General features: G+C 33.9%; 1 protein-coding gene across 6 annotated transcripts in view; it reads left to right on the forward strand.

Moving 5' to 3' along the window:
• The window catches only part of LOC106461715 (structural maintenance of chromosomes protein 5-like), a 326,380-nt gene that overhangs the window by 81,791 nt on the left and 223,056 nt on the right, over window positions 1-21,533 (forward strand). For all 6 annotated transcript variants that reach the window (XM_022388747.1, XM_022388745.1, XM_022388743.1 and 3 more), the window contains one exon: window positions 13,528-13,689. In XM_022388747.1, the coding sequence (XP_022244455.1) occupies window positions 13,528-13,689 (162 nt within the window). The remainder of the gene's footprint in view (window positions 1-13,527; window positions 13,690-21,533) is intronic.

Here is a 21,533-nt window from a genome sequence, read left to right on the forward strand (position 1 = left end):
AGTTCTAAGTTCGTAACATTATACATCTATTTATAATTGAATTTTATTGTTTATTGCCCTTTGAACTGTGTTTAACTGCTATCCCCGGCATTATAAGCTGTAAATCAATCGGGGAATGTGCAGCTCATGTTACGCTATCGAATTACTTCAACCACAAGCTGCTCGTGTGTGTGCTTCATGAACCACTTTAATTATATTATTATTATTATCACTTATTTTACCTAATCTAGTCTTAAATAACTTAAAAAGATCCATACTTTTAATTTTAGTTACTTTTATATTAATAAAGAATAAATATGAAAAACAAGAAATAAAGTACTTACCCAATCTTCTTTTTTCTTGCCCTCGATTGTCAAGGAGAGTTAAGCCTGATTTTTTTTAGTGATTATAGTAAAGCACTTAACAATTTTTATTTAACTAAATAATACACCAAAGAATATAGATTAATAACATGCAAAAAGTAGACAAATTCACTTCTAAAAATTTTCCTGGCTTTCTAACTATGCAACAAAAGCCGTTACAAATTCATCCAAGATATTGCTGTGTTGTTGCATACAAATGAGTATGCATTAACCCTCCACCAATAGGAGTGTGGCACTGCCTCTTAATGCAGCTGGCTCCTTATTTACTGATTGTTGAATCATCACATTTTGATTTGGCACTTGTGTGTTAAGTCTTATCTTGCTTATATTAGATTTCTCAACATCTACATTTGGTTGAAGTATCTACAACAATAATTGTTATGGAAACTCTGCAGACTTTGTGGCTTTAATTTTCCACAACATGATTTACACAGAGACAGTCATTTCCATGCTGTTTATTGTTGAAAATCTAGACTGTTCACTACTTCAATGGTGTCAGGTGCTTCTTTGTCTGTTGGGGAATGTGACAGCTATTATGTGGCAAGTGGTGAAGTCTTGCATGCAGTATGTGCCCTTTTCAGGCCTTGACAGGGACTTCTCTCTCTTACTATAATTCCCATCTGTGAATATGTGGATCTTGAGCAGTCTTTTCCTGCCACCTAAATTTGCATACAACTTTTCCAGTGTAGAAAAGTTGATCTACTTCAACATTCTGAGTCCTTCCATCAGTAGCATATTTATCACTATGTGCAAAATGCGTGCACCAAGGGCCCCTGATTCAAGGTGCAGGAACAGTGGAAGATCAATTGGTTCAGTTTGTGGATTTATGGATTCTTTTTGTGTCTGCGCTTTGGGAGCTACATGTTTCTCTGTTGGGTTTACCCTTCATTTTTCTTCTCTTCCCCCTTTGTTTCCTGTTCCCCTTCCTTTTGACACCTCCAGGAGATTCTGTCTCCCAACAGCTTCTCTTTGAGGTGGTGTCAGACCTTTCGGCCAAGGATACTATTGAAAAGGTTTCTCACTCTTCTCTGGGATTTTATTATTTTCTGTTTGTCATTCTCGAGTACACTAGAGATTGGCATCCATTCATCATTCTGTCCTGTCTTAGCAGTTTCTTGACCTTCCTCAGTTTACTCTTATGAGTTTTCTTACCCATGGTCTTTTTTCTCTGGGGCTTTAGATGACTCAGGTTGATGTCTGTGATGCTTATCTTGACATTTCCACCTTCCCAGCATTCAGACAATTTTATCAGATTTGCCTGACTCTCATGACAGTCCTCAGATATTTATCTTCACTCCAACCATTGTGAGAAGCTTATCTACATTCTCCTTACCAATTTGAGGATGAATTGGGACTTTTGCTGATGGCTATTATGGTCAGATTGTCAGCTTCATTTCTTTCTTTAGTTTCCTGGCTTGTTTGTTGTTGGGACTTATTGGGTAGAGATGCCTTATTGGAGGGTGTTTGTCTACCATCTGGTGCCATCTGGGAATTAAGGGAGGCCCCTTTTCTTCATCCCTTGTTGTTTGCTGGAGCTCCAGAGACATCAAGGATAGATGCTGTCCATTTCCTTCTCATCATTGGCTTCTTATCTTTCTTCGGCTCCAGCTGGATGTTTGGGATTGTCAGCTCATCATTTCAGTCCCTTGTTTTATTATTTCCCAAAATCGAGTCTGTCCTTATCTTTGCTGATCTTTTGCTAGGACGAATTGGCATCAAAGCCATCAGTCACTACCATGTGCCCGGGGGGGGTGTTGTGGTAGAATGATTACATCGATTTCCTTCACCATTGATCCATGGGTACTCCATGTTCTGGAGTCAGGGTTGGACATTCAGTTTAAATCTCCACCTCCATTATCCACTCAACTTGTTGTTTTTCCCATTCAACAGATTCAAAGCGAATGGAACTTCACTTTCAGGCCATAAGAGAGTTGTTAGACAAAAGGGTAGTGGAGAAGGTCAATTAAGTTTTTCCTAGGATTTTATTCTTGTCTTTTTGTGGTGCCCAAGAAAACCGGAGATTGGCATCCAATTATCGATCTGTCTCGACTCAGTCAATTTTTGGATCCTCCTAATTTTATGATAAAATCTTTTCTCAACCTACGATGGCATTTTTCACCCAGTCTTTGGATGACCAAGTTTGATGTTACCGATGCATATTTTCACATTCCCATAGCAGATTCATCCCACCAATTTCTAAGATTTGTGCACAAGGGTCAAGTGCTACAGTTCAGAGCTCTGCCTTTTGACCTAACTTCAGCACCTTATGTCTTCTGCAGGTTGGTATAAGCTTTTTCTCACCATTCCTTGGGCCTGTGCACACATCATTATATGCATGACTGGCTACTTTTGGCCTCATCTCATCAGTTGACAGAACAATATACCCAGATTCTCCTTCCAGAAGCCACAAAGGTAGGCTTCCTTATCAAAGTAGAGAAATCCTTTCTATCGCCAACTCAATACCTTGTCCATCTGGGTGTCTTCTTCAACTCCTACTTAAATCGGGCTCAGCTAACTCCCATCAGACTACAAGCTATGGAAAGAGCAGTCAGTCTTTTACTTATGTCTCCTTCTCCTAGTGCGTGGATGTGAGCATCCCTTGAATCTTTCATTCCCTTGGAACAAAATCATAGATCTCAAATGGTGGTTAGATCAGAACAACACCACTATAGGGGTACCGATTCCATCTCCTCATCCCAAGATCTATCTGTTCACAGATGCATCTCTTAAAAGATGGGGTGTTTATATCCACGGTCAGGAGTTCCAGGGTATTTGGACGGCCTACGAGTCTTCTCTTCACATCAACATTCTCGAACTACTTGCTGTACAGCGAACAATGGTTCATGGTCTGTCTCTCTTGAAGGGGAAAGTAGTCACGATCCATTCTGACAATTCCATGGTGGTATCCTATATTTCTCGTCAAGGGGGCACACATTCTCAAGATCTTTGTTTTTGAACTTTGTAGCTTCTCTACTGGGCTCATTCCCATCTTATAAGCCTCTTAGCGGGAGTGATGAATTTAATTGTGGATCATTTGTCTTAGCCCAACCAATTCTCCTGACCAAATGGATGCTACATCACAAGGTTTTTCAATGGATTTGCTCTCAGTTCAGCTCTCCTATGATAGACACTTTTGCAACTCATTGGAATTCTCAGTTGCAGTTGCTTTGGTCCCCAGTACCTCATCCTTAGCCTTAGCAATAGGTGCATTCAGTTGGGACTGGATGGGTTGGCACCTGTATGCCTTTCCCTTGATTCATCTGTTGCCCAGAGTTCTAGCTATGGTTCATTCCACTCCTTGTTTGGTTCCTTTGCTAGCACCGTTTTGACCAGAGCAAACGTGGTTTCCTCATCGATATCTCTGCAAGTGTGTTTGACTCTACCATTTCCTCTATGGCCATCTCTGTTGAGACAACCTCGATCTGACGTTCTCAACCCAGATGTTCAGAAACTCAAGCTTCATGCCTGGAAGTTATGTGGGCTTTTGCCAGACATAGGGTTTAATGTCTAAAGTTATGTTGTACTTAACTAAATCTCTTTGTAGACCAACTATGGCTATTTATCAATGAAATGACATTTATTTTTAGTGGTGTATATAACTGAAATTCAACCCACTTCACACAAAGGTGTCTACCATTTCAAGTTTTTTTACTTGAATTTTTGAAAGTGGTTTTGCTTTGTGGCCTTATATAAAGCATTCTTATTGACTACCTTTCAATATTCCAAATATAAAAAGATTTTTGACTCTCCAGTGATATCTCACCTATTAAAATCCTTTTGTGTCCCTTGGTCCAAATGGCCTTTTCAATTGCTTAATTGGGATGTTAAGTTGTTTTACATGCCATGTCTCATCATTTTTTTGAGTCTTTAGCCTCTTATTCTTTATATCACCTTTCAATTAAGGCATATATTTTGTTGTTGTTTGTATGTGAATGTTGATTTGAATTATTTGCAGTACTTGTACATAGGACTTTTTATCATTCCGTCTATATCTTGTTTTACTCTGGTAAGTCCTTTCTTCCAAAGACTGGCAGCCAGAGAGAGAGGGAAAAATCCTTCTCACCCATTTCTCACCTTTACGACCACTCGGACCCAGATCGTTTGTTGTATCCTGTTATGGCCCTCAGGTGTTAGGTGACTAATAGTAACTCATTTTGGGGTACTAGGAATAGACTATTTATTCCATAGGATCCTTCGGTTTCCTGGGATTTATCCCCCATTACCTGATTCATATTGCCTACTCTGGTCTATCTTTACAGGAAAGGAATCTGCTGCGAGTCACATCTCACGAGATTCATCACATTTCTATGTCTTTGGCTGCCCATTTGAATTTCCCTCTGGAAGACATTGTGCAGGCTGATATGTGGATTTCTCCCAATACTTTCACCTCTCATTACTTGCAATATCTGGCAGTTTCATCTTGTGAAGGTTTTTCAACTATCCCCTGTGGCTGTTTTGATTACATCTGCTAGATTTTAACAAGGAGTGAGTAATTTTCTCCATCATATGTTTTCTTTCCAGGGTCCCTTTACTTTTTATCTGGACCCCACTCTGTAGCGAGTGTGGTTCAGACAGGTGTTCTTTTATCATTTTAATTCTGCAGTATCAACCCATATCACTATCCTTACGACTGGTTGCTACAGGCTCTGTAGCAATGAGGTGTTCCATAAAACCATCTAGGCACAACCCAGTATCAACCCATATCACTATCCTTACGACTGGTTGCTACAGGCTCTGTAGCAATGAGGTGTTCCATAAAACCATCTAGGCACAACCCAGATGATATTTTCGTAGACTATTCATGAGTAAAGCTAAAGGAGATCCTCCCCATCACTGCTGATCATCAGTTGAATAAAGTGAGATCAGTTTGCTTTTCAAAACTTAGGGAACTTGGTTCACCTATTGCACTGTTTCCAGAGCACTGTTTCTTAGAGCTCACCAACACACATTTACCCCCCACCCCAGATTTTACTAGTGGAGCAAGGGAGTCCTTACCACACCTGGTTTCCACTGGTTTTTCCTCCAGAGTGTTAGTGTGTGTTCCTCCGCTCTTAGAGAAGAGGGTGAAGTGTAAAGGCCCTACTACCCGGGTCTCTGGATGTATTTCCCAGATGTTGACAGGAGCAGTGTCAGGCTTTACAGGAGCCTACTCATAATAATGGCTCAGATTTGATCCTACACTATCTGGTTGGGGTGGGGTGGGCATGACTTTTCTTATGAACAATGTCTGATTGTATATTGTTCATAGATGAAGGACCACTATCACCTCATATTTTCAAATGCAAAGTGTTCCCATCCTAGGACCTTGGTTGAACACAGTGTTCCACATCCTCTTCATAATTCGAGGAGCAAGTGAAATGTTTTTTGCCCACGTATTTGGAGAGTAAGGATAAATGCTCATAATTCCAGACCAGATGAGTTCTGTTTCTTTGGTTGAGTAAGGCATGTGTGATCCCATTATATCGAGCCTGGGATGATGCTTTTCAGTCTTTTTCAGGTGGAAGAGAAAGTTTGTCAGCTTCAGTGTTGCTTCCTTTCTTTTTATAATTCCGGTGGTTCAGAACACATCATTCTATGGCTACAGGTTGGGATCCAATACAAAGTATATTTATATATTACATTGCAGTTCGATTGCTTTGGCCATCAACATGGGAGATAGAATCCAAGACCCCTTAATTCCAACACAGAGTCGTGAAACTTTGCGTATCTGGCTGGGGCTGGCCTATAATAATTATTCATGTACTGTTCCACCATTGATATCAATATTAATTTCTGGGTGAAGAGCATACCTGTTCAGGATGTGCAGTTCCCCACTTGGGTATCACTCTTATCTTGGTACATCCAGGTTCTATGCAACTGCTTTCTGTATGGATAATGCCCTCTCCAGCCCCTCCACATTCTTAATGTAGAATTCTAGCTAAAGTGGCAGTAGATGGTATGTATGGTTTTGGAAGTTAACATTTTCCTAAATTGAAAATGTATTTCCAATAGTATTTTCCTTCACTGACACTCTCCTGCTCTTCCTCCCCACTAAGAGCCGGTGTTAGTGTTGGGATGATTTGAGTCTTGAAAAAGTGATTACATTATCTGAATGAGGTTCTTATATACAGTACCTGTATAGAGGGTGCATTGATGTTGGTGGAGAGCTTTGTAAATTAGATATTGCTAAGGGAATTCAAGTGGGGTATAAAAGACTGTAGCAAGCAAATTCAATGCTTAGGTGAGCAAAGAGGTAGAAACCTTTAAGATCGAGAAATAGCTAGCATGTCAGTGGAGGTAAGTATGATTGGAAATATATATTAAATTTAGGAAAATATTAACTTTTATACCAGTTATACACAAAAATTCTGTTCATATTTACCCATATGAAGTAATGATGTTTTATTCTAGGTGTACATAAAATTATTGAACTTTTAATGCACATGAAGAAATTATATTCTATGTATACATAAGAAATTGTTCTTCTTAATCCATATTGAGCAATAATACTTTATTTTAGCTACACACAACTGATCTGTTTATCTTAATCCATATCAAGTAATTATGTTTTATTCTATGTATACATAACAAATCTAGTCAACCCTAACTATGTCAAGAAATTATATTTTATTCTAGGTATACTCAAATCTGCTCAATTTAACCCATACCAAGTAATGATATTTTATTCTAGGTATACAAAACTTTTATGTTTTTCTTAATGCATATGAAGTATGTCTTAACAAAATTTGGCACGTCTTTATTAAACATTACAAGTCTGTTGTACACCAAAATTCTGATTGTTTAATGAATTATTTTTATAAAGTTTTATTTGCGAATTTACAAATCCTTTGTTGGATCAGTTTGAGTAAAAGGTGATTTTCATTCTAAGAAAAAAATATAATTCTTTTTGTCATACAGTTTCATATTTCATTTATATAACCTCTAGAACCTCCTAAATGAATATTATAATTTTTTTGTAAAACTTTATACTTTATCACTTATTTTCTCTACCCTAAAACAAACTGTAATGAAAACATCAGCAAAAGTTGAAAAATACAAAATAGAATGACAGCAGATTGTTGTACACAATTACAGTTATTTATTTTGTATCTGCTTTCACTTTATTTTATTGAGTTATTCCTCTTTTATTCCTGTATAGCTATCTTGATTAGCAGTAAAACAGTTGGTGGTATAGTGGAATAGAGGGATCAGATTACATCATGCATGTATAACATTATACATTCCTTGTGTGTTCCTTAAGGAGTGATTACGAAAATATTTATTTATTTTTTCATTTTGGTTTTTGTATCTAGCCTCATAAGTTTTTAAGTTATGCATTTTAGTTTTGTTAAAAATAATTTGTAATAAGTATATAATTTATATAAAAAAACAAGAAAATTATAACTTACCTTAAATAGATCAAACAATATAACTGCATTAATTTTGGGTTTGTTAAGAAAAAGTTGGGAAGTTTAAAGATAAAGTTCCTGGGCCAAGTAATAGTTTCCCAAGGGTTCAGAGGGAGGTTAATGATTGGATATGTGTGCCACTTGCTACTATTTTTTGTAAGTCCTTGAACAGTGGGCAAGTACCAGAGGATTGGAAGTTAGCTAATGCATTATTATTTTCAAGGGGAGTGATAAAAATTGTCCAATCAATTATAGGCCCATTAGTCTTACATCATTTGTTGGAAACGTTTTGGAAAGTGTGATAAAAAATGCCTTGCAAAGTCATTTAACAAAATTTAGATTTTTATTGGATAGTCAATATGGTTTCACTAAGAAAATTTTGCCTTACAAATCTTTTGACATTCTTTGAAAAGGTTAATGCTTATGTAAATGAGGGTAAAGGTGTAAATTTAGTGTTTCTGGATTTTCAGAAAGCAACTGACAAGATGCTACATAAAAGGCTTGTAAAAAAAATTCTCTCTTTGGGTGTGGAGGATTAGTTAACAAGCTGGATAAAAGAATGGCTGGATGGAAGAAAACAGAGGGTTGTTATAAATGTAGTTCAGTCAAACTGGATTAATGTTACAAGTGAGGTACCACAGGTTTCAGTCTTAGGACCTTTGCTCTTTTTGGTTTACATCAATGATATAGATGAAGGAATGGTCAGTACATTACTTAAATTTATGGATGATATTAAAGTCTTGGGTGTTGTTAGCTGGGAAGTGGATGCTGCTGATTTACAAAAAGATTTAAATCATTTAGTGAGTTGGGCAAATAAATAGCAAATGGGTTTTAATTATAATAAATTCAAGTTAATGCATTTCAGTTATCATAATTTGAATTATAAGTATGATTTGGATAGGGATAAAGGGATCTTGGTTTAATGGTTGATCAGGCTCTAAAACTATCCAAGCAGTCTGCTGTTGCTGGTGGTAAGGCAAATAGGATTTTAGGTTGTATCTACAGAAACATTGAATACAACTTACAAGTCTAAAGGGGTTATAATTTCATTGTATAGGTCACTGGTTAGGCTACGATTGAGTATTGTGTTCAGTCTTGAGCTTCTTATTTTAGGAAAGACATTGAATTGTTAGAAAAGGTTCAGAGTAGGGTTACTAGAATGATGCCTCTGATGGAAGGGATGTTATATGAGGAGAGATTAAGATCTCTGAATTTGTTTTCTCTTGAAAAAAGAAATGTTAGAGGGGATCTGTTTAAAATTGTAAAGGGAATTGGATAGTGTTGATGCATCATCTTTTTTTGTATTTTAGGGTGAGAATAGTAAGACTATGGGACACAAGTATAAATTTTAGCAAGGTAGGAGTCTAACAGGGTGGTTGGCCTCTGGAAAGAGTTGCTTTTGGATGTTGCGGAGGCAGTAAACTTAAGTTAGTTCAAGAGAAAGCTTGATAACTAAATGAATAAGGGCTGGCTTTAAGATTTGTTATTTTTAAATTAATTAATTAATTTAATAGTTTAGTTTAGAGGATGGGACAGCTGAGATGAACCAATAGACCCATTGTTGTCCCAAAACATTATGTTTTGTTATGCTATATGTATGTCTTCAACAATTCAATTGTAATGTTTAGACACAGTTATGAATAGTGAAATTACTTTATAATATTTATGTATTCATTTTGCAGTAAACTTAAGTGAGTTTAGGAGAAAGCTTGATAACTAAATGAATAAGAGCTGGCTTTAAGATTTTTTTTTTTATTAATTAATTAATTTAATAGTTTTAGTTTAGTTTAGAGGATGGGACAGCTGAGATGAACCAATAGATCATTTGTTGTCCCAAAACATTATGTTTTGTTATGTTATATGTTTGTTTTAAACAAATCATTTGTAATGTTTAGACACAGTTATAAATAGTCAAATTACCTTATAATATGTATGTTCATTTTGCATAGATCACTTGTTGACTTTGGTTTATTGTAATATGCTGCCTGAAGTTATTGGAGGCTATATTTTCAGTTTATGACAGATTACAGCCAAAATTGAAATTAAGAAAGAAATTTTTGTACAGTTACTTTGATGTAAAGTAAGTATTTCTAATTTCAGCAAGTAAAGATCAAAATTAATTGAATTATATTGCTATTCAAGTTCATTTTGTGTATGCATTGGTTTAATGTAAAGATGTCAGCATTGCAAAATTAGCTGTAATGTTGTCATTATGAACATCTTGAATTGCCTTCAACTTATATAATGTAAATAGAGAATTAAATTGCTGTGACATTAATATTAATAACTTAAAAGGACAAATGTAGAATTTTTATTGTTTATAATGTGATATAATGCTATAAAGTTATAACATTGACAGATAATTAAATGTAATAAACTTTACTGCATATGCTTTATTAAACTTGCCATGCACAATCTACACAACATATATATATATATACAGTCATCTTTCATTTATTAAAGTAGGAATTGAGAATTTTGTGTAAAATGTGAGATTTTCTTCATTTAAGGGTATTCCTAATGTCATCAATATATGAGAGAAAGAGTTTGTGATATGTAAATTGTGTCTAATATGATAGCTCATAAATGAGCTTGAAAACTTGCATTTAGTCAATGCATTCTGGAGTTACTCCCAAAGTCTGTTTTATTAACAAGTTAAATATGACTTAAAACTTAAAGTGAAAAATAAACTGACCAAAATTTCTAAATATTCCTGAAACTACCAAAACCACACCTGTTAATAATAATGAATGCAGGTAATCATTACCCAAAACTCGTTTAATATACTGTAATGGCAAACTCAATTTTAGGGCCAACAGGCTTGATAAAAGCTTTGCAGTAGTGTAGTTATTGCATATTGTTAGGTACAGTATATGTCCATACAGCCATGCAAACTGAAACTATGTTTTCCAACAGTAGCATCCTCTAGATGTTTCATAAACTCTTATCATTGCACCTACTCTGTTTTACTGTCCATTCAGCCTGTTCACTTAAGTAGGTGGATTAGTATGTTTTTCGTTTTAATGGTTTACTTTAAAAATTGAAACTATTTGCTGGATGAAGTCCTTCCTGAAGAATTGAAGTAATGACAAACAATTTATCACCGTGTAATAATTTTAAAATACTGATCTTGGATTATGTTACTACCATTAACCCTCCACCTGTTCTTTGAGCTTTTCTAGCATTGTTGGCTCAAATGATTATATACACTTAATATGGTTGTCACTTGTTCATCAGATATCCCAGTGATTGTTGTTCAGCATCTGTTTGACTATACATCTTAAGGTTTTTGTAATGTAACCAGTCTTTGGATAGAAACAATGCTGCCAATTTAAATGTTGTCTGTGTTAAATTGTAAGGTATTGTGTGGTTTAGTTAGGGGTCAAGAAGTTAAGAAAATGATCCACTTCATGTTTCTGAAATAACTTTAAAATATATAGCAACTTATAATAACTCAACTTTTGAGCTCAGTTATTCCAGAGAATAAAGTATTTAATTTAAACCTAGCATTTTTATTAATTTTTTATGTTAAATTATGTAAATAAAAATAGATATCTTCTTTTATTCATATAATTTTAAAGGAGTAACTGGTCTAGTAAGTGTTACTAAACAAGTCTTTCAGGTTGTGCACAATAAACTACACAGTGAAAATGGTGCCCAATTTTATATAAAATTTTATACAAATTTTATCTAAGATACTTTCAGCAATCTGTTTATTAGAGGTAGGTTATTTTTGTAATTTGAAATAATTTGGGTAATACTGTCTCATTTGCAACTGCCATGCTCAACCAGTATATAACTTGGTTTTACAAAAATTTTTACCTGTTCAAAGTCAAATCCATCTTATGCCTAGATGGCATTTAGGATCTGGTGCTGAACTCCAGTTTCAATAGCATAAGCAACAAACTGATGAGAATGATGACACACTCCCTTTGGATAGGATGCCAGTCCATCATAGGTTAACCTGATATACATACAATTGGGGAGACTGGAACAATTGGGATAAAGTGTCTTGATCAAGGACACAACAACATGCCATGAGTAAGCCTTGAATTCCCTACCTCCTGACAACTAGTTCATAGCACTAATCACTGGGCTATGCTGCCCCAGCTGTACAAAGTACATGTGTGAAAGGTGTCATTCAGAAAAGATAAAAGCATGTGTTTTTTTTTTCAAATAATAAGTGACCAATAAATCAGCAAAAGTTTAAATTTAAACATTTACATGAAAAAAATTTACAATATTTAGGTAACATAACATTTAAGGACAACAAGGAACCTGTTGGTTTGTCTAGGATGCCCCATTCACAAAATTAAATTATTCAACAAGCAAAAAAAGCTAGCCCTTATTATTGAAATATATATTAATTCTTCCTTAAATTTACTGCTTCCACCACATTTGGAGGCAACTCATTTCAAAGGTCAACTACCATGTTAGAAAAATAAAACTCTCAGCTGAAGATGACTCCTACCCTGCCAAAATTTATATTTGTGTTCTCTAATTTCTCCATTAAATACAAAAAAACAAAAAGATGGTGCATCAATACTGTCAATTCACTTAACAATCACAAATGCCTCAATCATATCCCTTATATCTTTTTTATTCAAGGGATAATTTGAGAGATCTTAACTTGTCTTTATATGACAACCTTTACATCTCAGTTGTCATCCTAGTAGCCCTTCTTTCTTTGAACCCTTTCCAATGCTCAGTGTCTTTCTTATGGTAAGGATCCCAAAACTGAACACCATGCTCCAAATTTAGCCTAACAGGTGATCTATACAAGGAAATTATAACCTCTTAAAACGTGTATTCAGAACTTCTGTAGATACAGTCTGAAATTCTTTTTATCTTGCTACTAGTAATAGGATGCTGCTTGTATGGCTTAAGAGACTGATCAACTAGAATGTTAAGGTCCTTTACTTTCGTAATATTGTTAAGGTTATTCCCATCAGAATTATACATATAATTCAAATTATGATAACTCACATGCATCAACTTGTATTTTTTATAGTTAAAAGCCATCTGCCATTTACTTGCCCAATTCATTCAATGATTTAAATCCTTCTGTAAAGCAGCAGCATCCTACTCGCAGCCAGTAACACCTAAGACATTAATATAATCAGCAAATGTAACTAATTTATTGACCATTTCTTCATCTATATCATTGATGTAAATAAAAAAGAGCAAAGGTCCTAACACTGATCTCCGTGTTATCACACTTGTTACATGAATCTAATTTGACTGAATTCCATTTATAACAACTCTTCTGCTTTCTTTCCTCCAGCCACATTTCTATCCATGATCCAACTTATCTCCCATACCTGTAGAGATAATTTTTTTAATAAGCCTTTTATGTGGTACCTTGTAAAATGATTTCTGAAAATCTAGATACATCAAATCCACACCCTTACCCTTATCTACATAAGCAGTAACCTTTTCAAAGAATCTCAAAAAGATGACTAAGGCAAGACTGTCTCCATGTGGAATCTCATTGACTATTCAACAAAATGTTAAATTTGTTAAATAGCTTTTTAAAAATCTTTTATCAGACTTTCTATATCTTTTCCCACCACTGATATAAGACTAATGGGTATGTAATTATTGGGATAGATATAAGAAAACACTAACTTATTTAATTTGGTTAGAGTTATTGGAAAACTTTTTTTCTTAATTTGTGGTTAGCATAGTTTTTGAACTTAGTAAATAAAAACATTCTTATCCCTTTAAGACTGTTCAAAATAGCTGAATAAATTAGCTTGTTATGAAATTGTTTTTAGGAATATGAAGAAGTGCGGCAGCAGTATGTCCAAGAGAAAGAAAAGAAAGATGTTTTAAACAAAAAAATTAAATACTTGCGTGACAAGAATACCCCCTTAGAAAAAAAATTGAGTGATGCCAGCGGGAAAGTACAAGAACTGGATAGTGGCATAACCATACTGGTATGTTTGCCATATATATATATATATATATGTTAAAAGCTGGTTTGTTTTATTTAAAAGTAAGTACTGGCTAGTGACATAAGCATACTGGTATCGTTGTCATGTGTGTTTATAGATCTTTTATTTAAAAGTGCAAGAACTAGATAGTGACATAAGCATACTTATGTGTTTATAGATGTTTTATTTAAAAGTTACTAAAACTGATGAATCATGTATTAACAACTTCTGTGTCTGAAAATTGTAAATACTTATAAAAGAAAATAGAACACAGAAAATAAATTGTGGTAGCAAAAAAAAGATGATTTTAATTATAAAGACCTTATATCACATACTCATAATATATCTTGAAAGATTAATGAGCTTGGATTCAACTCTGGTAATATGATATTTATTTTTCATGTTTACACCATATTTTGAATATTTTGGCATTATTCTGTTATCAGGTTATTGTATATGCTGGCACAGCCAAGTTTCAAACTAGAGAACTTACCTGGATTTTATATTTTTATATTTTCTTTCTACTGATTGCAAGTATATGAACCTACTCACACTATACTTTTATCTCTTTATCTTATATAATTTGCAAACCATGGTGTCTTTTCGAGTGTTTGTCTGTTTCCTGTTTATGGTGGCCACTTCTCGTGCTGTGTTTGAAAAGCAGCACTCGCAGACAAAGCTCAACATTAACTTTTGAAATGATGAGAGAACAAGCATGAATAATGATGATGCAAAATTTTATTTCACAAGCAGAATAGTCTACACTAAATTGTTAGGAATTAAACACAGTATCATTCACAATTTAAAATGAGACTTAGCTGAAATAATAAAAATTAGATTTACCATATGTTATTGTTGAGAGGCTCTTTTTCGTAACAAAGTACATGAAATAATTTAAATTGGAAGGTTAACTTCAACTTTTCCCATCACTGGAGATGGGTATTTTTGCTTGTTGGTTGATATTGCATTATGTGCAAAATCTTCTTCATTAGACAAAACAAAATGAAATGACTGGGAAATTCCTTTTATTTTTTAGCTTTAGTCACTTGTATTTCTTGGTTTGGAGCTAATATCTCAGTTGATGAACCTCATCTTGTTATATTTTTCTCTTGATAGTTAAAATGTTAACTCACATTTGCATTCTGTTGTGCTTTTTTCCCTCTTCAGCCTTAGTGTGTTATTTTAGTGACTTGTATTATGTTAGAGATTTTGATTATGATTTACACAAAACTGAACACTATTGCCAGCTCTAAAGCTATTTTGGTTTCTTTGAAGATTTTCAGAAGAATGTTGCTGCTTCATTATTTTATCTGGTGTGCTTACCCATTCTAATCTGGTTTATTCTTGGATGTGATAACTTGCTTGTTCTTGGATTGTAATAACATCTCCTTTTCCCTGGAAAGTAATTTTAATTTTCAAAGGAGTATATCATGTGAGTAACTTCTAATATGAACTTGCATCAATTTTGAGTAACATCAGATGGTTTTCTACAACATGTGTTTATTACTCTAAAGGTTCTCTCTCTCTCTTTCTCTTAGTTTTCTGTAGATGGAGCTACATACCAAACATAACTAGATGTGAATATCTAAAAGACAAATCTCAAAGAAATTCAATAATAAAATATTAAATGATGACATCAATGTTTCCACATGCACAATAATTTTATTTATATAAGGTTAAAAAAAGAAACACACTGAACATGTTCCGGTAGACAAAATGATCCACCATCTTCAGGAAACAAAGAAGGACAAATGAGGTTTGTTTATATGCTCAAGTAAATGTATGTGTACAACTAGCATGTTGTACAGTAGTGCCATTTAAAGAATCAAATTCTGATAAGGTACTCTCCCTCCACTACTACATATTTTAAAAAGAAACATAATGGTGAATGCATAGAGGTGAAGTTTAGCCGGCATTAGTGATTTATTCCCCAAGTATTATGAAAAAAAATTCTACAGAAATATAATACTATCTGAATAAGCCATGAAGATAACAAACAGACCCATTCTTTACTTCTTTTTTTTTTGTACAGATATGCTGTTAAGAGGCAGGCATGTACTAATGAGTTAATGAGTTCAATTAATCACCTAGTTCTACTGAGATGGGCATGTAACAGCCCTTTCCGACGCAAAATTTTCACACACAAAATTCATAAAGATGTATTCAGATCAAAGACTTAGAATTTCAAAGATGGGATGTCCTTTGTACTGAATGGTTATAGAAAAAAGGAATATGTATCAAGTTGGATAAACAGGACCATCCAGAAAGAGACCTGCACAGGGTTGTAATATTACCAGTACAGAACTGGTACTGCTGGTACTGATACTTGAGCATCTCTAATCATGTGACTTGAGCAATTAGAAATTTAACTATTCTTCCCAGTGTGTTCTCATGGGCAAATTTTTTTCACATCAAACCAAATTGTCAATTATCTGTAAACCCACATTGTATGATGACTATAGAAATGAACCAGTTGAAATCTAGGCTTTCTATTGATTATAAGTTTAATGGGAGTTGGCATCAGAAAAATCTCTTAGCAAATTATAAATTAGAGCATGTCAAATGTAGGTATGGAAAGTGGTTTCTGAATTTTCATTGATTGCTCTTTAGCCCCATAAGATTGAAAAATATATAAATATAGCTTCAGCATATCAATGACAAAGATATAGAGAATATTTTACGTTACATTTCAATTTTTCCTAGGGGGGTGGACAAAAAAATTCAGAGGAGGAGACGGCTCAAGAATGAATATCCAAATTTTCACACTAGGGGGAATTTAAAGGTGTTTTTAAATATTTCCTTATACAATTAAAACTTAAAATTCATATAATATTAAACTTTTATTTATTAGCTATGGTTTGATGTCAAGTTTGTTCATATACCATGATAATTAAGTAGTTTAATTAAATTCTGAATGTAACTCACTAAAATGTCATGACATGCAGTTTGACCTGCCCACATGCTAAGGGTTAATCATGCACTCACCTACTAAATGTGCAATCAGTCATGTAGGCACATTCACATTCTCTTCCAGAGTGTGGGAGCCACCAGTGTCCCATATTTCATGCTAAAGTATGAACTCAAAAATACTATAACAAACATATATAATTCTGTGAAAAGCGAAGCTGAAGATGAGACATGCGATGACAGATATTATTCTCAACATATGATATACTATAAACCAGTACCAGTCCTGCTAGTACTAATGACTTGGTATCAGTACTAGTATCCACTGCAAATCATGCACCTACAATAAGTCATACTCCAACCTTGGTAAGCAAAGTCTGGTATCTTGTAACAGGTGAAAATCTATAAACACAAAGATCAGTGGTAAAAACTATCCGTGTGGCCTAAAAAACATTATACAATATAATGAAGAAAGATCTCCTCTCCATCTGTAAAAGTGGCTCAAGTCACATGTGCTGAAGTTGTTTCCATGCCATTTCCATTCAATCTCAAGTAGCTGAAGAATGAAACAGATATTCATACTATTCCATAAGAAGACCAAGATTAAGTCACCAGATACAGTACCTATAAATTTCTATGCAATCATAGTGTTAAAAATGGTTGCTAGGAAAATGTTGTCCTTGGACATGAAATTCTGTATAATCCACATTTATCCTTAATATCATGTTTGTCTTTCAATCCATTAATAATATTAATATTTATTAAGTGTAGTTGAGTAGACATGTATAAATTTGAAATTTACAATAAGAGAATTAAACCTATAATTTACCAATACGTGATAATCTAGTTTTTTGCTATAGCCATATTTAAACTCTATCGAGTTTCTGTAAAGCTGTTTTTCATTAGTAAATGATTAAACCACTTGATGTGGTACCATAGCAAGATTTCAACCAAGGTCAAAGGCCAGTATAGAAACAAAGGGACATGTTTAAAAATCAAGAAATGAATAATATGTTTCAAGGAATGATAAGCTAAAATAAAGGATTTCTTTGGGATGGATAGAAAAAAGCTAAAAAAATTGCCAAGTGGGTTGTATTATTTACAGGCAAAAACGATCGGCAACTGTGTAGAATTAAAAATATGATTTTCTTTTTCATTGGAACACTTTCATTAACCACCCCCCAAAAAATGTACATCAGGTACAATAGTTAAACAACTGCCTAAACATGTTAACGTTAGTATACTCTAATCCCTTATAGTGATGGCACACGATGAGACACACATTCGGCATGTAATGCTGTTTGAATATGAGAAGAGAAACAATGCCTCTGTAGCCACAAAGAATATCAAAGAAGTTTATGGAAATATTTTGAATGTTCGTAATTGTGAATGATGGTTCAGCAAATTTCGTTCAGGTGACTTTAGCCTTAAAAACTGTAATGGCAGGGGACCGACATGTTGGAATTGATATTGATGCTCTGAAGATGCTTATTGAGTCTAACCTAAGGCAACACACTCGTGAAATGGTCCTGAAATTGCATGCCTTTCATTAAACAATACATAAACATCTAAGGAATATGGGAAAACTCCATAAAGAAGGTGTTTAGGTGCCTCACGAACTCTCCGACGATTATCGTTTCCTACGTGTGAATGTTGCGTCATTTCTTCTGCTGCGTAATGTGCGTGAACCATTTTTGGACAGATATGGCACCATTAGATTACCATCTTTTTCATTCGCTACAACACTATCTTAATGGGGAAATGTATGCAAATGTGGAAGGTGTTAAAGAGTAGATCGACATGTTTTTTGCTTCAAAATCAAGTGATTTCTTTAATCAGGGCATTAACAACCTGATTGTAAGATGGAAAAGCATCATCGATAAGAATAGAGATTTCTTCATTTAATAAATGTTTTGTTTTGATAAATAAGTTGTTCAGGTTTTTTTCATCTTAAAAAAAGAAGCGACATTCAATTCTTGATGACCTAATACATGAAAATCTGTCATACATGGAAGGCAAATGTATTGTTTAAAATCTAGAAACACTAAAATATTTATTATTGTGTGAACATCTTTTACAAGCTGGTGAAGCATGATTATAATTAATTATACATGTCATAAGTCATTATGTTAGGCCTATTGGTTTTTTAACACTATATTCTTAATCTAATTCCTTAGGGGTTTTCAAGAATTAGAAGAGTGTATAATAATAGTATATTTGTTACACAATTCTCATCATATTCATTGCTGAAGACGTGTTTTGCCCAATCCAGAGCTCTTCAGGTTGTCTGGAACACAAGAAACACAGTAGTGGTCAGAACACTATTTATATAAGTGATTTGTTACAACAATAATTGTTTTGCTATGAATGCCTTTTACAAGCCAGCAAAACATGGTTATAATAAGGAAAAAACCAAAACAATAGGCCTAACCAGGTCTTATGACAAGTATAATTAATTACAAATTAATGATAATCTCAAGATTCTGAACCATTGCTTGGTATTCTGCTCTATCACTACTGCGTTACCTTCAACTGGTTCTAAAAGGATCAATAACTGATTCATTGTAGATAACAAACTTGATACAGTGACATAAAATTCACTGCTGAATTCTTGACTAAGTTCTGAAAAAAGCTCCAAAATTTCAATCAGCTTTTCCACATTACTCGTTTCTAATTCTGACATTAACTCTGGTTTATGCAACTCCATTTATGCTGTACATATGGATTGTTGTTGCTGTACAGTTCTCATCATCATCATGAGATAAATGCTGTTCTGCCTAGTCTTGCAATAGAAAATCAGTTTGTGTTCTGATAAACTAAGTTGTTTTTGCTTGTTTACCAGATAATATTTTGTTATAGCACTTTGATGGAAATGCTCAGCCAATGTAGGACAGCATGCGATCATTCATTCCATTCCTGTGTTTAGTCCTTTCTTGATAATTTAGTTGAAGGTGAGGCCAAAACATGGTATTAACTTTCGATCCATGTTATTAGTAGCTGTTACACAATTGGAAGCATTGTATAACACAGTTACTTCAACCTTATTCAAGATATTCCAACTTTCTAGATGCGGAATAAGTGCCTGAGCTATAACTTTATCAATGTGATGTAGTGGAAGATCACAGTTTTGATGAATATAGCTTTTCAAAACCTAGTGTTGGTTTATGAAATGAAAACTCAAACCAAGGTACTGGTCATTTGCTCTAGAGATCCACATGCCAAAAGTAAATAGCACATCACTTGTCTTAAGAAATTGGTTCTTAACATAACAACTTCACTTGAATGCTGATGTATAGCTTTTGATTAAGATTCTTACTTAATTCTTTCCTTGACACCTCTTAGTATTTTTAATCAAGAGATTCAAGCAACAGTACAAAGCCAGGTTGTTTGCAGTGGATGCAAACCATCAGGTAGGTAGTTTACGTATACCTCTGTAACATTTTTCTGCTTCATATTCACCTCATGATAGTTGACCGTCTTTTCAGTGACTGTTGGAGAGATGTTGAATTTTCAATAATGTGACTACTGTTATTGGTACTTGATGATTGTGATGAAGATGGTGATTCAGAGCCATTGTTTCTGCTATTTTAACTATAGTGCTAAATGCAGCACTGTTAAGAAGCTGTAAATGGTTTTCCATGTTCATAATATTACAGCTACATTTCAGCACTTCTTCACAATATATGCACACACATTCAGTATTACGGTATTCATGATAGCTGAAATGTTCCCCTACATCTGATTTATTTTTTTTTTTGCAAAAGATTCAACTTTGAGAAACAATCAGTGTCTTGTTCACTTCTTTTCTCTGCCATTGCTAATGATTGTTTCTGTACACACTATCACTTTACACATCTGAAGTTATAACATGTGGACCATGTCTAACTGCTGTAACAAAGTAATAAATGATCTGTTGAGAGTGGGGAAAGCCTTAGATAAGTAAACCATAAAATTACCAAATGCAACAACAGCACTAAGTGGTCTGCATGCATTTCTGTAGGAGAAATTTCTTATTGAATTATTTTTCATTTAATTTTTCTTATCTAACCTTTTAATTACTTTTGTTAAAAATTTATAGCAATAAATATAAATTATACATAAGTCACTAAAAATTTAACATCTTAGCCATGGGCTTTTTGCACTTGAGTTGTCTGCTTTTGTAAGCCTTCTTATTTCTAATTATGTTTGTTGTTCTAAAAATAACTGACATGTTCAGACATGCCTTTTAGAATACAAAAGTATGTCAGTCACGAGAATGACTGTCCTAAATCTACTTAATTTATCTTACTTTCTAACTAAGCTACAAATAGGGTAAGTAGATTCAATTAACTATTTGAAGTATTGACTTCACTATATACACATCAAGAATCTACTTGGGAAATAGAGACATAGGATGTTTTCAAACACTGCAAAAAAAAATACAATAAAAATATATTTATTTGATTGGAAGCATACCATGTTTATATATTGGATGTATATTTATGTAACAATAAATAAGATTATTGCTTTTATGATGTTTCAGTCTTAAATTAATAGCATTATCACAATACCTTTCACCTGTTTGTTGTGACATTGTATCTATTTATCATTTTGATGTAACCAGTGTTTTGTACTGTGTTTTATTACTTAATTTTTCTCATCACTGACTTTGTTGATTATTGTTTTCTGTAAGAGCATGCTTAACTTTGTCCCCCTTTTTTTACAAGCTACAGTACCTTTTTTTCATTAAAAGTTAATCTTCACTTTTGTATTTCACTCAATTTCTCATGCTTTGAGCTCACACAGTTTGTATTAATCACAGCCAGTGCCTTGTTGGTAATGTTACGTCTCTGTATGTTTGCTTGTTAATTCTTACAAGATACAAGTCCTTTCTTTATAAAACTTGTTTATTCTTCCCCAATACAACTTTGCAAATATTACAAATCTTTGCCAATTCCTGT

This window comes from Limulus polyphemus, unplaced genomic scaffold, assembly GCF_000517525.1.
Source record: "Limulus polyphemus unplaced genomic scaffold, Limulus_polyphemus-2.1.2 Scaffold1017, whole genome shotgun sequence".
Lineage (NCBI taxonomy): Eukaryota > Metazoa > Arthropoda > Merostomata > Xiphosura > Limulidae > Limulus > Limulus polyphemus.